At 42.9% G+C, this 19,672-nt stretch overlaps 1 protein-coding gene across 6 annotated transcripts in view; it reads right to left on the bottom strand.

Moving 5' to 3' along the window:
• Positions 1-19,672, bottom strand: part of tjp1a (tight junction protein 1a) — a 162,767-nt gene that overhangs the window by 14,220 nt on the left and 128,875 nt on the right. For all 6 annotated transcript variants that reach the window (XM_078199859.1, XM_078199854.1, XM_078199857.1 and 3 more), the window contains 4 exons: positions 16,892-17,773; positions 15,433-15,533; positions 11,038-11,256; positions 2,760-2,929 (listed from right to left, as the gene is read on the bottom strand). In XM_078199859.1, the coding sequence (XP_078055985.1) occupies positions 2,760-2,929; positions 11,038-11,256; positions 15,433-15,533; positions 16,892-17,773 (1,372 nt within the window). The remainder of the gene's footprint in view (positions 1-2,759; positions 2,930-11,037; positions 11,257-15,432; positions 15,534-16,891; positions 17,774-19,672) is intronic.

Below are 19,672 nucleotides of genomic sequence, written 5' to 3'. Positions count from 1 at the left end.
ATCATAGAATGATACAGAATGGGGGAAGCCATTCAGCCCATCATGCCTGTGCCAACATGTCAGGCAAGGTGTCGACTCTCTCTCTCGGGTACAGGATCCGTCTATCAAACTACTCATGGACGTGCATGTTTCTCACACATGGACTTGAACAACAATTGTTCACAAGTATTAAGTCATCACAGTGCAGCTTGACCTGAACTCTGCCCGAGGTCCATACGGAGTCACTTTCTGCTGGAGTCAATTGTAACCTAACTGAGATCATGACACACAGCAGGAAGAACACCACTGCCCTTCAATATGCTTTTAAACATTAGTAAATAGAAACTTTCCATCGATAAAATGCATTTCAAAGCATATTTAGCATTTAAATTGGAGTCTTACACAGAAAATCTGATTAAAGTAAAAAGGCAAATGTTTGAACTTGTTCCTCTTGTTTCTGTCTATTCTTGATGGCAGGAACAATAAAGGAGAATTAACAACACAAGCTAGATTTAAAATAATTTTTTTTTTTTAAAAAACAGAGTACAAAGCTCTCACTTGAAACATGAGCCTCACTTTGGGGCTGACTGATCCGTGTAGGACATGCACCCATTGGGGAAGCAGAAACTGAATTCTGGTCTGTGGGAACCCCACACAATTATCTGATCTCTGGACACACACAGGAATTTACATCGGAGGGAAAGCATACGACACAAAACTGGCAGGACTTGCAGATAGTGAGGAACATAGTCAGAGGCTACAGAAGGATATAGATAGGCTGGAAATTTGGGCAAGGAAATGGCAGATGGAGTTCAATCCTGATAAATGCGAAGTGATGCATTTTGGTGGGAATAATGTAGGGAGGAGCTACACGATAAATGGAAGAACCATAAAGGGTGTAGAGACGCAGAGGGACCTGGGTGTGCAAGTCCACAGATCTTTGAAGGTGACGTCACAGGTGGAGAAGGTGGTGAAGAAGGCATATGGCATGCTTGCCTTTATAGGACGGGGCATAGAGTATAAAAGTTGGGGTCTGATGTTGCAGATGTATAGAACGTTGGTTCGGCCGCATTTGGAGTACTGCGTCCAGTTCTGGTCGCCACACTACCAGAAGGACGTGGAGGCTTTGGAGAGAGTACAGAGGAGGTTTACCAGGATGTTGCCTGGTATGGAGGGGCTTGGTTATGAGGAGAGATTGGGGAAACTGGGGTTGTTCTCCTTGGAAAGACGGAGGATGAGGGGAGACTTAATAGAGGTGTATAAAATTATGAAAGGCATGGATAGGGTGAACGGTGGGAAGCTTTTCCCCGGGTCGGTGGTGACGTTCACGAGGGGTCATAGGTTCAAGGTGAAGGGGGGGAGGTTTAACACAGATATCAGAAGGACATATTTCACACAGAGGGTCGTGGGGGCCTGGAATGTGTTGCCGGGCAAGGTGGTGGAGGCGGACACACTGGGAACGTTTAAGACTTATCTAGACAGCTATATGAACGGAGTGGGAATGGAGGGATACAAAAGAGTGGTCTAGTTTGGACCAGGGAGCGGCGCGGGCTAATTGTTCCTTGTTTCTCGTTTCAAGGCTTCATTCTATGATCATCTTGCTGGTGCCAGTACAGAGCGAGACTGCGGATAGTTGGGAACCTGTCTCGGGGGCAGGGAATTCATATGGTGTTCGTGGAAGTGGAAATGACTAGGGTTGGGAAGCATTTTCCGATCAGGGCCATTGTGATCTCCTGGACTCGTTTCGATCGCCTCAGGGGGTCGGAGAGGAATTTCCCAGATTTTTTTTTCCCCCATATTGGCCCTGGGGTTTTTCACTCTGGGTTTTCGCCTCTCCCTGGAGATCACATGGTCTGGAATGGGGGGGTGGGGGTGAGTTAATAGGTTGTAATGAACAAAGCATCGTAGCTGTGAGGGACAGCTCGGTGGATAGGATATTGGTATGTAGATAGGCTGGAAAATTGGGCGGGGATCCTGGATTCAGGATTCAATCCTGGACCGGGGAGCGGCGCGGGCTTGGAGGGCCGAAGGGCCTGTTCCTGTGCTGTATTGTTCTTTGTTCTTTGTTCATAAAACAGGCGGAGGGTTGGCCTTTCTTTTGTATTTCTTAGGTGCAGGTGATAGGACCTCTGAGGGAAGAGTACACATACCATTCAATCTCAAAGACTTTGCATTCAGAACAATTTCTGATCAAAGCCTGAGATTGCCACAAATACTCCCGATACATTAACAGGGGCAAGGGGAAGTACCACAATACAATTCTATAATGACTTGGAGGTTTGTGCAGCCCCATGCAGGAACTGGACCTATAACGCAGTATAGCTCTCCAGTGAAGTAATAAGTAGGTGCTGAACTGCTGAAGGTGCTAACTCTCTGAAAGACATTAAACCGAGGCTCCATCTGCCCATTCAAAAGTCCAACATTGCTATTCAAAGACAAAAGGGCAGTTTTCCTGATGTCCTGGGCCAATATTTATCCCTCATATGGCACCAAAACAGATCAACTGGTCATTTATGTCAATGCTTGTGAAATATGGGATTTCTCTTTTCTTTATACTGCTGTAGTTTAAAAACAAATCCTTCTTTGCAATACAGAATAACTCATTGGCTTGAACATGGTTCTCCATATTAACTTTGGGTGTGTTGAATTCTGCAGCTATGTGCGATGTTTGAAAGGTTATAAGCAGATTCATTTATCAGATGGGCAACTATTTCCTAACTTGGTATCTCAAAGCACAGACAATTGCATTCACAATAAACTTGGGGGAGAAACAGCATTACCTTCAGTCGGAGAAAGCTTGGGATGCACTGGCAGGGATACTGAAGAGTTCAAACTGGGTTGAGGTGTTGGTCCATAACGGGACTGAAGGTTGGACTGTTGAGGCGTAGAGTCATATTTCTTCTCAATGATACTAGGTTTGACCACATGATCAAAGTTTGTTGGCGTACCCCTGTAAACAATATCACCCGTTGTAGCAAAGTATGTTTCTACATTGGCTTAATTTGTAAATACAAGCAGAAATAGTAAAAACACGGGTGTTACCATCACAAGCATACTAATTCTCAAATCCAGCAACATGGTACAGTTCACCCAATATGTAATTGCAGGTCCACTCAAGATTGCTGGACAAATCCTACAGGCTCTGGTACATACCACTTAACAATTTGACATTTGAGAGAAGTATTAGCACTGAACAGGAACAGTGCAAAGATTATAGTTTTCCAACACAAGGTGAGCCTATACCTCATCGAATGAGATTCAGTTCTGTATTCGGAGGATATCTCAGCATACATGAAGATGCAGCCTGGGCTGTTTAAAATTTAGTTCTTGTTGTGAATCAACCACACTAAACCACTCTTTTAGCAAATAGAGCTAATTTGAAACAGACTTGTACACTTAGGATAAAAAACTTAAAAGTTTCATAGTTGTTGATTTGGACTTTTGCCCCTTCCCCCTCAAAAGTGTAAACAGGGTAAACGTCTGCAAACAGCAGCAGTTCAATTCACACAAATCAAACATTCAGGGATGCCAATGAACCTCCTTATTCCAGGCACAAAACAGAAAATGCTGGAAAATCTCAGCAGGTCCAGCAGCATCTGTGGAGAGAGAACGGAGCCAACGTAGAGTCTGGATAACCCTACATCAGAGCTGAAAATAGATAAATTTTTGAACAGTAAAGGAATTAAGGGTTATGGTGAGCGGGCGGGTAAGTGGAGCTGAGTCCACAAAAAGATCAGCCATGATCTTATTGAATGGCGGAGCAGGCTCGAGGGGCCAGATGGCCTACTCCTGCTCCTAGTTCTTATGAAGACGAAGAAAATCGAACGAGATTTATACTCCAAGGGTCAGGGGGTTTGTGTAATTGACCAAGACGTCATACACAAAAAGACAAAGGGAATGTAAATGGTGGTGATAAAGGCTGAGAATGGTGCTTGTAGCATCAATTAAGAGATCGATTGTGGCAGATGGCCCCAGTGAGAGGTGTGTGGGGGCATGGTGGAGTGGGGACAAGATAGAAAGCGAGATTTACAAGTGGACAAATAGAATGATGGAAGAAATTAAAATTTCAAATATATTCTAGAATATATCGTCTATATGGATTTCAGTAAGGCATTTGACAAGGTCCCTCATGGCAGGTTGGTTAAGAAGGTTAAGGCTCATGGGATACAAGGAGAAGTGGCTAGATGGGTGGAGAACTGGCTTGGCCATAGGAGACAGAGGGTAGTGGTCGAAGGGTCTTTTTCCGGCTGGAGGTCTGTGACCAGTGGTGTTCCGCAGGGCTCTGTACTGGGACCTCTGCTATTTGTGATATATATAAATGATTTGGAAGAAGGTGTAACTGGTGTAATCAGCAAGTTTGCGGATGACACGAAGATGGCTGGAATTGCGGATAGCGAAGAGCATTGTCGGGCAATACAGCAGGATATAGATAGGCTGGAAAATTGGGCGGAGAGGTGGCAGATGGAATTTAATCCGGATAAATGCGAAGTGATGCATTTTGGAAGAAATAATGTAGGGAGGAGTTATACAATAAATGGCAGAGTCATCAGGAGTATAGAAACACACAGGGACCTAGGTGTGCAAGTCCACAAATCCTTGAAGGTGGCAACACAGGTGGAGAAGAAGGCATATGGTATGCTTGCCTTTATAGGACGGGGTATAGAGTATAAAAGCTGGAGTCTGATGATGCAGCTGTATAGAATGCTGGTTAGGCCACATTTGGAGTACTGCGTCCAGTTCTGGTCGCCGCACTACCAGAAGGACGTGGAGGCATTAGAGAGAGTGCAGAGAAGGTTTACCAGGATGTTGCCTGGTATGGAGGGTCTTAGCTATGAGGAGAGATTGGGTAGACTGGGGTTGTTCTCCTTGGAAAGACGGAGAATGAGGGGAGATCTAATAGAGGTGTACAAGATTATGAAGGGTATAGATAGGGTGAACAGTGGGAAGCTTTTTCCCAGGTCGGAGGTGACGATCACGAGGGGTCACAGGCTCAAGCTGAGAGGGGCGAAGTATAACTCAGACATCAGAGGGACGTTTTTTACACAGAGGGTGGTGGGGGCCTGGAATGCGCTGCCAAGAAGGGTGGTGGAGGCAGGCACGCTGACATCGTTTAAGACTTACCTGGATAGTCACATGAGCAGCCTGGGAATGGAGGGATACAAACGATTGGTCTAGTTGGACCAAGGAGCGGCACAGGCTTGGAGGGCCGAAGGGCCTGTTTCCTGTGCTGTACTGTTCTTTGTTCTTTGTACAAGTAATAAAAATTGATTAATGGATTACCTTCTGATGGCATATGGACTCAAAACATTAACTCTGTTTCTCTCTCCTCAGATGCTGCCAGCCCTACTGAGTCTTTCCAGCAGTTTCTATTATAATTAAGGAATTTTCATGACTATGAAGTGGCCCTGGAAATAGTAGATCCACTGGTGGCTATTTTCCAAAATTCTTTGGACTCTGGAATAGTTCCTACAGATTGGAGGGTAGCTAATGTAAGCCCACTGTTCAAAAAGGGAGGTAGAGAGAAAACAGGGAACTATAGACCAGTGAGCCTAACGTCGGTACTGGGGAAGTTGCTAGAGTCCATTATCAAGGATTTCATAACTCAGCATTTTAAAGGCAGTGGTATAATCAGACAAAGTCAGCATGGATTTATAAAAGGGAAAATATGCTCGACGAATCTACTGGAATTCTTTGAGGATGTGACTAGTGGAGTTGACCGAGGAGAACCAATGGATGTGATTTATTTAGACTTTCAGAAAGTCTTTGACAAGGTCTCACATAACAGACTATTACATAAATTTAAAGCACATGGGATTGCAGATAATATCTTGAGATGGATAGAAATCTAGTTAGCAGATAGGAAGCAAAGAGTTGGCATAAATGGGTCTTTTTCTGATTGGCAGTCAGTGACTAGTGGGGTTCCGCAGGGATCTGTGCTAGGATCCCAACTGTTCGCATTATATAGTAATGATTTGGAAGAGGGAACTGAATGCATTCTCTGTAAATTTGCAGATGATACAAAGCTGGGTGGCAAGGTGAGCTGTGAGGAGGATGCAGAGATGCTTCAGCGTGGTTTGGATAGGCTGAGTGAGTGGGCATCTGCATGGCAAATGTAGTATAATGTGGATCAATGTGAGGTTATCCACTTTGGGAGCAATAATAGAAAAATAGATTATTACTTGAATGGGTGTAAATTAAGAGAGTTGGATACTCAGCGAGACTTTGGTGTCCTCGTGCATCAGTCGCTGAAAGCGCGCGCACAGGTACAGCAGGCAGTAAAAGCGGCAAACGGTATGTTGGCCTTCACAGCGAGAGGATTTGAGTATAGGAAAAGGGATGTTTTGCTGCAATTCTATAAGGCGATGGTGAGGCCACATCTGGAGTATTGTGTGAAATTTTGGAGTCCTTATCCAAGGAAGGATGTCCTTGCTGAAGAGGGAGTGCAGCAAAGCTGTACTAGACTAATTTCTGGGATGACAGGTCTGTCATATGAGGAGAGACTAAGTCGGTTAGGATTATATTTTCTGGAGTTTAGAAGAGTGAAGAGGGGATCTCATAGAAACTTATAAAATTCTAACAGGGTTAGACAGGGTAGATTCAGAAAGAATGTTCCCAATGGTAGGGGAGTCCAGAACTAGGGGTCATAGTTTGAGGATAAGGGGTAAACCTTTTAGAAATTTCTTCACCCAGAGAGTGGTGAATGTGTGGAATTCACTACCACAGAATGTAGTTGAGGCAAAAACTTTGTCTGATTTCAAGAAATTAGATATAGCTCCTGGGGCTAAAGGGATCAAGGGAAATGGGGGGGGGTGGGGGGAAATCAGGATATTGAATTTGATGATCAGCCATGATCAAAATGAATGGCACAGCAGGCTCGAGGGGCTGAATGGCCTCCTCCTACTTCTAGTTTCTATTGCACAGTTTAGAATAAAGGGTGCTTGGTATCACAGGACTAACCAGCAATGATGCTTTCATGATCGAATAGATCATGTAGGTCGAATAGTTCGGATGGGGCAGTTTTTGTGCAGTGTGTGCAGGAGGGTTTCCTGACACAATATGTGGATAGGCCGACAAGAGGTGAGGCCACATTGGATTTGGTACTGGGAAATGAACCGGGCCAAGTGTTAGATTTGGTTGTGGGAGAGCACTTTGGAGATAGTGACCACAATTCGGTGTATTTTGTTATTGCAATGGAGAGGGATAGGGCCGTACGGCAGGGCAAGGTTTACAATTGGGGGAGAGGTAATTATGATGCGATTAGGCAAGAATTAGGGGGCATAAGTTGGGAACAGAAACTGTCAGGGAAAGGCACTAATGAAAAGTGGAACTTTTTCAAGGAACAAATACTGGGTGTCCTTGATAGGTATGTCCCTGTCAGGCAGGGAGGAAATGGCCGAGTGAGGAAACCATGGTTCAGAAAGAAGTGGAATGTCTTGTGAAAAGGAAGAGGGAAGCTTATGTAGGGATGAGGAAACAAGGTTCAGATGGCTCGATTGAGGGTTACAAGTTAGCAAGGAACGAGCTGAAAAAGGGGCTTAGGAGAGCTAGGAGGGGACATGAGAAGTCCTTGGCGGGTCGGATCAAGGAAAACCCCAAGGCCTTTTACTCTTATGTGAGGAATAAAAGAATGATCAGGGTGAGGTTAGGGCCGGTCAAGGACAGTAGTGGGAACTTGTGTATGGAGTCAGTAGAGATAGGCGAGGTGATGAATGAATACTTTTCTTCAGTGTTCACCAAGGAGAGGGGCCATGTTTTTGAGGAAGAGAAGGTGTTACTGGCTTATAGGCTGGAGGAAATAGATGTTCGGAGGGAGGATGTCCTGGCAGTTTTGAATAAACTGAAGGTCGATAAGTCCCCTGGGCCTGATGAAATATATCCCAGGATTCTTTGGGAGGCAAGGGATGAGATTGCAGAGCCTTTGGCTTTGATCTTTGGGTCCTCACTGTCCACGGGGATGGTGCCAGAGGACTGGAGAATGGCGAATGTTGTTCCTCTGTTTAAGAAAGGGAATAGAAATGACCCTGGTAATTATAGACCGGTTAGTCTTGCTTCAGTGGTTGGTAAATTGATGGAAAAGGTCCTTAGGGATGGGATTTACGACCATTTAGAAAGATGCGGATTAATCTGGGATAGTCAGCACGGATTCGTGAAGGGCAAGTCGTGCCTCACAAATTTGATTGAATTTTTTGAGGAGGTAACTAAGTGTGTCGATGAAGGTAGGGCAGTTGATGTCATATACATGGATTTTAGTAAGGCGTTTGATAAGGTCCCCCATGGTCGGCTTATGATGAAAGTGAGGAGGTGTGGGATAGAGGGAAAGTTGGCCGATTGGATAGGTAACTGGCTGTCTGATCGAAGACAGAGGGTGGTGGTGGATGGAAAATTTTCGGATTGGAGGCAGGTTGCTAGCGGAGTGCCACAGGGATCACTGCTTGGTCCTCTGCTATTTGTGATTTTTATCAATGACTTAGAGGAGGGGGCTGAAGGGTGGATCAGTAAATTTGCTGATGACACCAAGATTGGTGGAGTAGTGGATGAGGTGGAGGGCTGTTGTAGGCTGCAAAGAGACATAGATAGGATGCAAAGCTGGGCTGAAAAATGGCAAATGGAGTTTAACCTTGATAAATGTGAGGTGATTCATTTTGGTAGGACTAATTTAAATGTGGATTACAGGGTCAAAGGTAGGGTTCTGAAGACTGTGGAGGAACAGAGAGATCTTGGGGTCCATATCCATAGATCTCTAAAGGTTGCCACTCAAGTGGATAGAGCTGTGAAGAAGGCCTATAGTGTGTTAGCTTTTATTAACAGGGGGTTGGAGTTTAAGAGCCTGTTCTATGTTCTGTGACTAAAGGGGAAAAAAACCAAGAAAGGAGAATTAAGAATCAACTTCCACACTATGCAGACAAGGACAATGCAATAGTGCAAACTCTCAGTGCTGGCTAGCTGCTCAGGTCCAATGTGAAGTGAGTTTTGGATAGCCTCAGTTCTGAACAGTGAAAGCCCATTGAACTAAACTGCCCCTTATCCAGCTTCTCACCAATGATCTCACTCTGGGGACATCCATAAGAGCATTCAAGCATAAGAAATAGGAGTAGATCATTCCGTTCCTCAAGCCTGCTCCGCCATTCAATATGATCAAAACTGATCTTTTACTTCAATTTCAGTTTCTGGCCCCAATTTCCATATCCACTCCATCTGACGAAGGAGCAGCGCTCCAAAAGCTAATGGCATTTGCTACCAAATAAACCTGTTGGACTTTAACCTGATGTTGTTAAAACTCTTACCCAATTTCCATAGCCATTAATTTCCCAAGAAATCCAAAATCTATCGATCTCAATGCTGAATATAATCAACAATGGAGTAACCACAACCTTCTGGAGTAGAGGATTCTGAAGATTCACAACGCCCCCCAAGTGAAGAAATTTCCCCTCATTTCAGTCCTACAGGATTGACCCCTTAACCCGAGTCTGTACCCCCATATTTTAGGTTTTCCAGCCAGGGAAAACAATCTCTGAAGTTTTCACTTTGTCAAGCCCCTTCAGAATCTTGTAAGTTTTAATGAGATTAGCTCATATTTTAAACTTCAGAAAATATAGGCCCAATGTACTCAGTATCTAATCATAGGACAACCCTCATCTCAAGAACCAAAGTGGTGAACCTATGTTGTACCATCTTCTTCCTCATGTATGATACCAAAATTGAACACAGTACTCCAGATGGCCTCAGCAAAGCCCCAGGCATCTGTCATAAGATTTCTTTATTCTTGAACTCCAAGCCCCATGTGCCTTCCTAATTGCTTCCTGCACTGCATGCTAACTTTGTGTTCCTTGTACGAGTACACCCAAGTCTCTCTGAACATCAATATTTTAAAAAACGTTCTGCTTTTCAAAGATACGATTTTCTATTCTTCCTATCAAAGTGAAAACCTCATTTTTCCCCACATTACACTCCATCTGCTACCTAGTTGTACACTCAGTTAACATGCCTATATTTCTTTATAGCTTTTTTGTGTCCTTTTCACAACTATATTCCCACCTAACTTTATATTGTCAACAAACTTAGGATTCATTACTGTCAATTTCTTTGTCCAAGTCATTAATATAGATTCTAATTAGCTGAGGCCTGAACACTGATCCTTTAAGATCTCCACCACTTACAGCCTTTCAACTTAAAACATGCTCGCTAACCCACTCTGTTTCTTGTCCATTAAACTACCTTTCACCCATGCTAATATAATACATCCAACCCCAATCAGTCCTCATCTTGAGTATTAGCCCGTTATGTAGCATCTTATCAAATACCTTTTGGAAACCCATGTATACTAGAAGTACTGGTTCCCCTTTATCTACCCTACTTGTTATATCCTCAAAAAATTCAATAGATTTGTCAATGACTAGCATACATACCCAAGGACAAGCAACTGAAAGGGCAGTGCATTCTGCAAACAAAAGGCTTCAAGACATTCATCAGCTTTACTCACAAGGTCTCAGTTACAAATGCGATAAGTTCTATTCTTGGAAGGAATGACGAATTATCCCTTTATGCCACTGTGATACACTGATTATTTTGGAAGATTGCATCAGTTTTATTTGAAGGGACCTGACTAAACCTTTCCTTACCTTTTCTGACAGTCAGTGTGTTCAGAAGCAGCACCGAGAGGCAGCAGGAAATCGCATTAGATTTCCAGACTGGACTGAGCTAGTGGCTAGGAGCAGACAACTCTTTGCAGAGTCGCATTACTAATTATTACAGGTTGAATCAGTGCCTGTAGATTCCTAAGCACCGAGGTGGTGGTGGTGGGGAATGGGGAGGGGGGAGCTGTTCTCAGGTCAGCTACAAGTTAATATTTACTGTGCGAGGCAAGCACAGACTGAGATAGTTCGGGGACAGAAATTAGGTCGGAAGACTCTGCACCTTTGAATGAATTGCACAGAACTGAGCAAGTACTCAATTTATAATCTTATCCTCAGGAAGGGTGGTCTGTGACTGCATCAGAGGAAAGAAATCTGATAGAATCTTGTAACAATTTGAACCTCTACTTGTCAAAGCAGTACTTACCTGGGCAGGTATCCAGTGTAGTTGGACTGAAGTACAGGTTCTGATGATTTGGCAGATTCAGGGAAGTTGCTGGCAGGAAGCTGAGTTACTGGCTTCTGCTCCAAAGTTCTGCGGCCAAAATAAGACAGCTGCTTCCTGTAATCTTCCTCATCTTCATCTGCACTGTAGTGATTTATTCGTGGAGCTTCTTCTGGAAGTTTTACCTGAGGTTCAGGACCTCTGCAGGTAAAGAAATTCAATTACTGAATGAAAACATCACAATACATAGAACATAGAACAGTACAGCACAGAACAGGCCCTTCGGCCCACGATGTTGTGCCGAGCTTTATCTGAAACCAAGATCAAGCTATCCCACTCCCTATCATCCTGGTGTGCTCCATGTGCCTATCCAATAACCGCTTAAATGTTCCTAAAGTGTCTGACTCCACTATCACTGCAGGCAGTCCATTCCACACCCCAACCACTCTCTGCGTAAAGAACCTACCTCTGATATCCTTCCTATATCTCCCACCACGAATCCTATAGTTATGCCCCCTTGTAATAGCTCCATCCACCCGAGGAAATAGTCTTTGAACGTTCACTCTATCTATCCCCTTCATCATTTTATAAACCTCTATTAAGTCTCCCCTCAGCCTCCTCCGCTCCAGAGAGAACAGCCCTAGCTCCCTCAACCTTTCCTCATAAGACCTACCCTCCAAACCAGGCAGCATCCTGGTAAATCTCCTCTGCACTCTTTCCAGCGCTTCCACATCCTTCTTATAGTGAGGTGACCAGAACTGCACACAATATTCCAAATGTGGTCTCACCAAGGTCCTGTACAGTTGCAGCATAACCCCACGGCTCTTAAACTACAACCCCCTGTTAATAAAAGCCAACACACTATAGGCCTTCTTCACAGCTCTATCTACTTGAGTGGCAACCTTTAGAGATCTGTGGATATGGACCCCAAGATCTCTCTGTTCCTCCACAGCCTTCAGAACCCTACCGTTGACCCTGTAATCCACATTTAAATTAGTCCTACCAAAATGAATCACCTCACATTTATCAGGGTTAAACTCCATTTGCCATTTTTCAGCCCAGCTCTGCATCCTATCTATGTCTCTTTGCAGCCTACAACAGCCCTCCACCTCATCCACTACTCCACCAATCTTGGTGTCATCAGCAAATTTACTGATCCACCCTTCAGCCCCCTCCTCTAAGTCATTAATAAAAATCACAAATAGCAGAGGAGCAAGCACTGATCCCTGTGGCACTCCGCTAGCAACCTGCCTCCAATCCGAAAATTTTCCATCCACCACCACCCTCTGTCTTCGATCAGACAGCCAGTTACCTATCCAATCGGCCAACTTTCCCTCTATCCCACACCTCCTCACTTTCATCATAAGCTGACCATGGGGGACCTTATCAAACGCCTTACTAAAATCCATGTATATGACATCAACTGCCCTACCTTCATCAACACACTTAGTTACCTCCTCAAAAAATTCTATCAAATTTGTGAGGCACGACTTGTCCTTCACGAATCCGTGCTGACTATCCCAGATTAATCCGCATCTTTCTAAATGGTCGTAAATCCCATCTCTAAGGACCTTTTCCATCAATTTACCAACCACCGAAGTAAGACTAACCGGTCTATAATTACCAGGGTCATTTCTATTCCCTTTCTTAAACAGAGGAACAACATTCGCCATTCTCCAGTCCTCTGGCACCATCCCCGTGGACAGCGAGGACCCAAAGATCAAAGCCAAAGGCTCTGCAATCTCATCCCTTGCCTCCCAAAGAATCCTAGGATATATTTCATCAGGCCCAGGGGACTTATCGACCTTCAGTTTATTCAAAACTGCCAGGACATCCTCCCTCCGAACATCTATTTCCTCCAGCCTATTAGCCTGTAATATCTTCTCTTCCTCAAAAACATGGCCCCTCTCCTTGGTGAACACTGAAGAAAAGTATTCATTCATCACCTCGCCTATCTCTACTGACTCCATACACAAGTTCCCACTACTGTCCTTGACCGGCCCTAACCTCACCCTGGTCATTCTTTTATTCCTCACATAAGAATAGGAATTCATTTCATGTGCATTTTGTTCTGCATTCAATTTCAACTGCCACTTACCTATCCGTCCATTCCACAAACCTGTCTAAAAAGGTTCTACACTATCCTCCTCACAGTTCACAACACTAACAAGTTTTGCATCATCCATAAATTTTGAAATTATGCCCTGTACTCGGTCATTAATATATATCAAAAAGAGCAGGAATCCTAACACCGATCCCCGGAAACGCCAGTATAAAAGTTCCTCCAGTCTGAAAAACATCCATAAAATATTCTGTTACTCAGTCTACTCAGTATCCATGTTGCTATTGTTCCTTTTACTCCATGAGTTCTAACTTTGCTCACAAATATGTTAAGTGGTACTTGAGCAAATGCCTTATGCATCACATCAACAGCACGACCCTCATCAAAATACTCTAGCAGGTTAGTTAGACACGAGTTGCCCTTAACAAATCCAGGCTGAGTTTTCTTCATATTAACCCACATTTGCCCAAGTGACTATTAATTTTGTCCTGAAATATACTTTCTGGAAGCTTCTTCACTGAGGTTAAACTGACTGGCCTGTCGTTGTAGGGTTTATCTGAACACTTTTTTGAACAAAGGTGTAATATTTGCAATTCTCCTCTGACATCACCTCAAGAGTCTAAGGAAGAAAATTATGGCCAGTGCCTGTGCAGCTTCCACTCTCCCTCACTTCCCTCTGTATCCTTGGATGCATTTCATCTGATTCTGGTGGCTTATCAACTTTCAACTACAGACAGCCTATCTAATACTTCCTACTCCTCCAAGTGCCTGAATTACCTCCTTTTTCACCAGAGGTTTCCTTCTATGTTAGCTGTCAGTCTTCTTTCATACTCTTCCTCTTTGCTTCTCTTACTTTGCTTTTACAATTCTCTCTGAACATTCTGCCTGGTTACCAACTGTTTTATTCTCCTGACATCATTTCCTTGCAAATTTGTCTAAATTCCTATTGATGGCCCTACATTTCCCCATATGCTGACTGTGTGGGAACTCTACTCTTCTTTAAATGAAGCCCATTCTTTAGTTTAGTTTTGCCTGACCTTTGATTTATCTGGGTCAGATCCAGTCTTGCCCGATTGAAGTTACCTTTTCCCCAGTTAATTATTCTTACTCTGGATTTTCCCTTGTTCGTTTTCAAAGCCAACCTTAACCTATATAATAATCACTGGCATGTCACTGACAGGGTCAGCATTGTTACCCATCCCCAATTGCCCTAGACAGCAGTTAAGACTCAACCACATTGCTGTGGATCTGGAGTCACATTTAAGCTAACCTGCATAAGGATGGCAGATTTCCTTTCCTAAAGGACATTAATGACCAGGTTGGCTGTTACAATAATCAATGATAGTGTCATGGCCACCATTACAAAGACTAGGCTTCAATTCCAGGATTTTGCTTTTTAATTAATTAAATTTAAATTCCACCTGTTGCCATGGTGGGATTTGTATCAGTGTCTCCAGAGAATTAGCCTGGGTCTCAGGATTGCTAAGCCAGTGAGATAATAAGTACTCCACCATCTCCTCACAGATGTTCCCATGCTGACGGAAAGGATTCTATGACCAGTTCAGCACACACACACTGGGGAGAAACTGTTCACCGGCTCCGAGTGTGGGAAGGGATTCACTCAGTCATCTCGCCTGCTGTAACACCAGCGAGTTCACACGAATGAGACACCTTTCAAATGTCCAGACTGTGGGAAGTGTTTTAAAAGTTATGGGGAACTAATGCACCATCAACTTGATTGGCTGGTCCTACTTCCTGACAACAAGATTTGGCAATGTCTCCTTTCCCATTGGACTGGAAATACATTGCTATAGAATATTTTCTTGAACAGAGTCTAGAAACTTTTACCCCTCTCTGCCCTTTACACGACTACCACCCCAGTCAACATTCAGATAATTAAATCTGCCATTATAACTACTCTATAATTCTTGTACTTTTGTCATTTCCTTGCAAATTTGTTCCTCTCCATCCTTCCTGCTAGCTGGTAGTCTATGGACCACACCGAGCAATGTAATTTCATTATTTTTTTCACTCCTTCGCTCTCGCCAAATAGTTAGTGGCCTGGCCAATATTTATACTTCAATCGCGATCACAAAAAAACTGGTCACCATCACGTTCCTGTTTGAGGGATCTTGCTGTGTGTAAATTGGTTGTCACGTTTCCCATGTTATAACAATAGCTACATTTCAAAAAGTGCTTTATTGGCTGTCAAATATAAATGTAACTATATAAATGCAAGCCTCTCAAGTCTTTTGTTTCTATCATTAAGATGTAACACAATAACTTCACCAGGAGCTCAGATATAACAGCTGCACCTGTATAAATACGAAGGCTTCTCCTGCTCTGGCATTGGCTGGATGACTGGCTTCGAAACAGCAGCTGGAGCTAACACCGGTTTAGGAGCTACTTCAGGGGGCTGAAATAAGAAAACAGATCATTTGGCATTGAATATCTTTAGAATCAAACCCTACACATCTGTAAAAACAGACCCAAAGTCATAACCAAAGATCTGTAAAATTGAGAAAAAATATTTCAAATGTTAGATATTTACCAAAACAATCAATAGGTTAATCATACAGCTGAAATTATTAACTATTTCACAAAGAAACTGAGTATTCTAGCTACAGGGAAAGGTTAAATAAACTGTTTTCATTGAAAGGGTTATGATGCCAGCTGAGGTAAATAAAATTGGGAGGGGTCCAAACAGAACGAATGGAAGGATCCATTCGGAGAGGGGTCAATAAACAGAGGGTACATATTTAAAGAAATTGACAGAAGGGTTACAGGACCTTTGTCAACCTGCGAGTTTGTCAACCTGGTGATCTGGAGTTGTCTGCCTAAAAGAGTGGTAGAGGAACCTTTATCATATTTTAAAAACTCTCGAGATGCCGTAACCTTCAAACCAAGAGCTGAAAGGTAGGATTAGACTGGATTAGCTATCTCCCCGTCAACACAGACATATTAAACCAAACGGTCTCATTGTGTGCAATAAACATTTGTTTCTAAATGCAACAGCAATGCATATTGCCCAGATAACTGCAGTAACTGTAATTCTACAGCAACAATTCCCGCTTAATTCAATGGAAAGAATGAAATGAGGGTCATGATCACCTCCAATAAATATTTAAATGGAAGTCAATGGATCTAACAGCAGGACTGTTGGGAATATAGCTTAAACTTGAAATATGACTTAATTTTCTTTGAAATCTTTGGAGCAGAGTTACCATAGAATTCCTACAGTGCAGAAAGAAGCCATCTGGCCCATCAAGTCTGTCAACTCTCTGAAAGAGCATCCCACCCAGGCTCTCCCCTCTGCCCTATTCCGATAACCCGCGCATTTACCATGGCAAATCCACCTAACCTACATATCTTTGGACTGTTGGAGAAACTGGAGCACTCGGAGGAAACCCCCACAGACATGGGAAGAACATGCAAACTCCACACAGTCACCCATGGCTGGAATTGAACCCAGGTCCCTGACGCTGTGGAGCAGCAGTGCTAACCATGGTGCCAATCTAGTGAATCACAATAGTGAAACCTGTCAGAATGATGTTAAAACTGCATCATAGTTACATTACTAATGGATCACTGGAATTCTCTCTCCTATAGAACCCAATGATTCGAATTCAAATAAGGTGGAAATTGGTACAAAATTTAACCAAAGTTATAAAACAAAAAGAGTACGACCCTATAAATAGACCCAACAAAAACTGTTAAGGGTATAATTAGTTTTAACTATGCTGAATATTGTTATTTTTAATGACTTTTACCCACCCTTACTGGTGTTACTTCAGTCAGGTCCTTCATCTTTGATGAAGTGGATTTTTTGCTTTCAAAAAGTTTCACTCGGGTAAGCACTGATTGTGGCTTCATTGCTGGGTCCACGTCCTCTTCAACATTTGGCTTTCCGGGTGGTGGTGGTGGCATTGGCTTGCTGATGGAATGCATAGGCTCGACAGCTTTAGGACGTAGAGGTGGAGGAGGAGGAAAGGAAGCATCTGTGTTATGGACCAGTTCAAATTGCCGAGGGAGGGAATTATAGCCTTGGGATTGACTCTGGTCATAGTTCCTGACGAGGGGGTCAAAATACTGCTGCTGGGGTTCTGGAGACCGTGACGTTGGTGGGTGAAATGCTTGTGGATTGTGTTCATATCGAGAACGAGGATCATAGCCATGAAGGGGTTGATCATTGTAATGTGGCTGTTGAGGTTTGTAACTTTTAAATGGTTTATCATAGCGTGGCAATCTGGTCTCATAGTTTGTAGGTGGTGGTTCTTCGTGAACTGGCTGGTAGTCATGTTCTGGGTAATGTTCAGTGTGCTTTGGATCATAGTCTCGTGGATGCTGGTCCTCAAAGTACGATGGAGGTTGGTACTGCTGAGTGGATTTTTCATTATAATGTAGCCAATTGTCATTGTAATTAGGTGGATCATCATGATAATGTGATACAGGCCCATAACCTGGAGAGAGCTGCTGTTCGTATTTTGCTTGTGATTCGTGGCGATAAGGAGGCTGCTCCTCAAAGTGCTGCTGTTGTTCTGGTTCATAAATCTGTTGTTCTTTATCAATTCTCAATGCAGGGTGGTTGCCTATTGGCTGCTTGATATCATAATTTTGCCTTGGAAGTTCATTGTTGTACGAGTCCTTTTTGTACATCTACAGAGCAAAGGGGAGTGAAACATACAGTGACATTGGACAAGCAATGATGTAAAGCAATTTTAAAAAACTGCTGTAAATACACAGCAGCTTCAACACCACCTGCAGAACATAGATTAAAGCACCCTTCATCAAAACACAAGCTCTGACTGAGCATCTAGAAACAAATGTGAACTTGTCTTCTCCTCACTGAAGTGGATGAGTCTGCTCTGTATTTCCAATATTTCACCATTTTCTGATTTTGAAGCATGCTTGCTTTGATTTTGTGGATGCAAAGAAAATTGGTTTCCAACTTATTAAATTAGTTTTGAAAATGTGTTAATTAATAGTGGGATATTTTAAGATTGAGATGCTTCAGCAGTAATTACAGATAGATGTGAACTGGACAGGTGTAAATCAAACATGGAAGCTAACATTACGTAGACTGAGACTTGAATAAAATGGTAAATGAGGTTTAAAAGCTTTAATCTTAATCAATTTGCTATCTAGTCTTTTCAAGGCTCTGAAGTTATGATAGGGCAAATCAACCAGTTAATAGGCAGGAAAAATTGTCACTTACCTTTAAAGCTAATTTGTTTTACCCATCACATTCATGATGGAAATTGCATGAGGGTTGATTAAAATTACATCCTTTAAGAAGCAAGCTGACAGTGTTATGCCTGCCAGTCAAGTGAACAGCCATCTAGTGCATTGTATTTGAAAAATCACAATACACATCAGACAGAATAAAACTGTTACAACTCAGCCAAATAATTTGTTTTTATCTTGTAAGGCTTGAATTTCAACAAGTAAATTCATTTCCTCTTCTAATACATGCACTATGTCTTGCCAAAGAGAGGGAAGAGGCAGCTGCTATCACCATCAGGCATCTGACAACGTCTTTTCTTTCTGAACATTGGAGTCCACACAAGGGAACATGAACTGCCATTCAGCACTCTCAATGCAGTAGAAGAGACAGACCTTGATTTTAAGGTCGAGAACTTGCAAATGCAAATAAAACAATCTTTAAGTTCTGTGGCACTGCCTGCTGGCATACAGAGACACCTCACCAGGCAGCATCGAGAGAGAGATTTCAGCAATCACCAATCTCAAAACTGCACAGCAAAATCTGAAGACAAACAACTTTACAAAGATGCATGGGGAGCATGCAGTGGGATGAATTTTCCACTGGGAAAATACAAGTTGCATTTTGTGTAATGTTATAATTCTGGTCCAAATCCTACAATAGTCAGTTAACAGATCACACAAACATTCACTCTGAAAGGGGTCTGTGTGAAACAAATGTCTGAAACCATGATGTTTGCAATTGCATCAGGATCCCACCAATCATGCCACAGCAATGCTACTTGCAGTCCACGAAAGGTACAGATGTCAGCCCAGCAGAGTATTTTGTAAGAGGAGGAATCAAGGAACTGCAGAAAGCTTTCAAAGCAGGAAAGGTGCACAAGCAAAAGTTCAAGGTATAGGCCAAACCAACTAATGAGCGTAAAAACTGTTAAAAATTCTTGATGCTATGGAAACATTGGGAGACTAGTTTTCATTTTCAATTCCATCAACTTGCTTGACAATTAGTTTTTAAAATTTGGTGTGTTGGGTAATACTTCTCTGTTAGAAAGAAGAGAAATCTTCTGATTAATGAGTTAGTGCAGTTGCCTTATAATAATGAGTAAATACTCTATTGCACAGTGTTTGCAAAGCAGGTCAGTAACATTTGTTGGTGGAGTTTCTATCCCCTCTACGTCATATTAACTGCAGCTGTTATTTTGTTGAAAATATATATTTGGTCTGGCCTCTAACTTTAGCAATGATGTGATCAGCTACAAAAGCAGAGCAAGTGATTTGAGCATTAGCAAGCTGAAGCTCTGTACATAAGGCATGCTGAAGATTTTGCAGCAAGTG

Source organism: Mustelus asterias, chromosome 29 (genome assembly GCF_964213995.1).
Source record: "Mustelus asterias chromosome 29, sMusAst1.hap1.1, whole genome shotgun sequence".
NCBI classification, from domain to species: Eukaryota; Metazoa; Chordata; class Chondrichthyes; order Carcharhiniformes; family Triakidae; genus Mustelus; species Mustelus asterias.
Note: the sequence above shows the minus strand (reverse complement) of the source record. Positions and strands in the feature narration are given on the sequence as shown.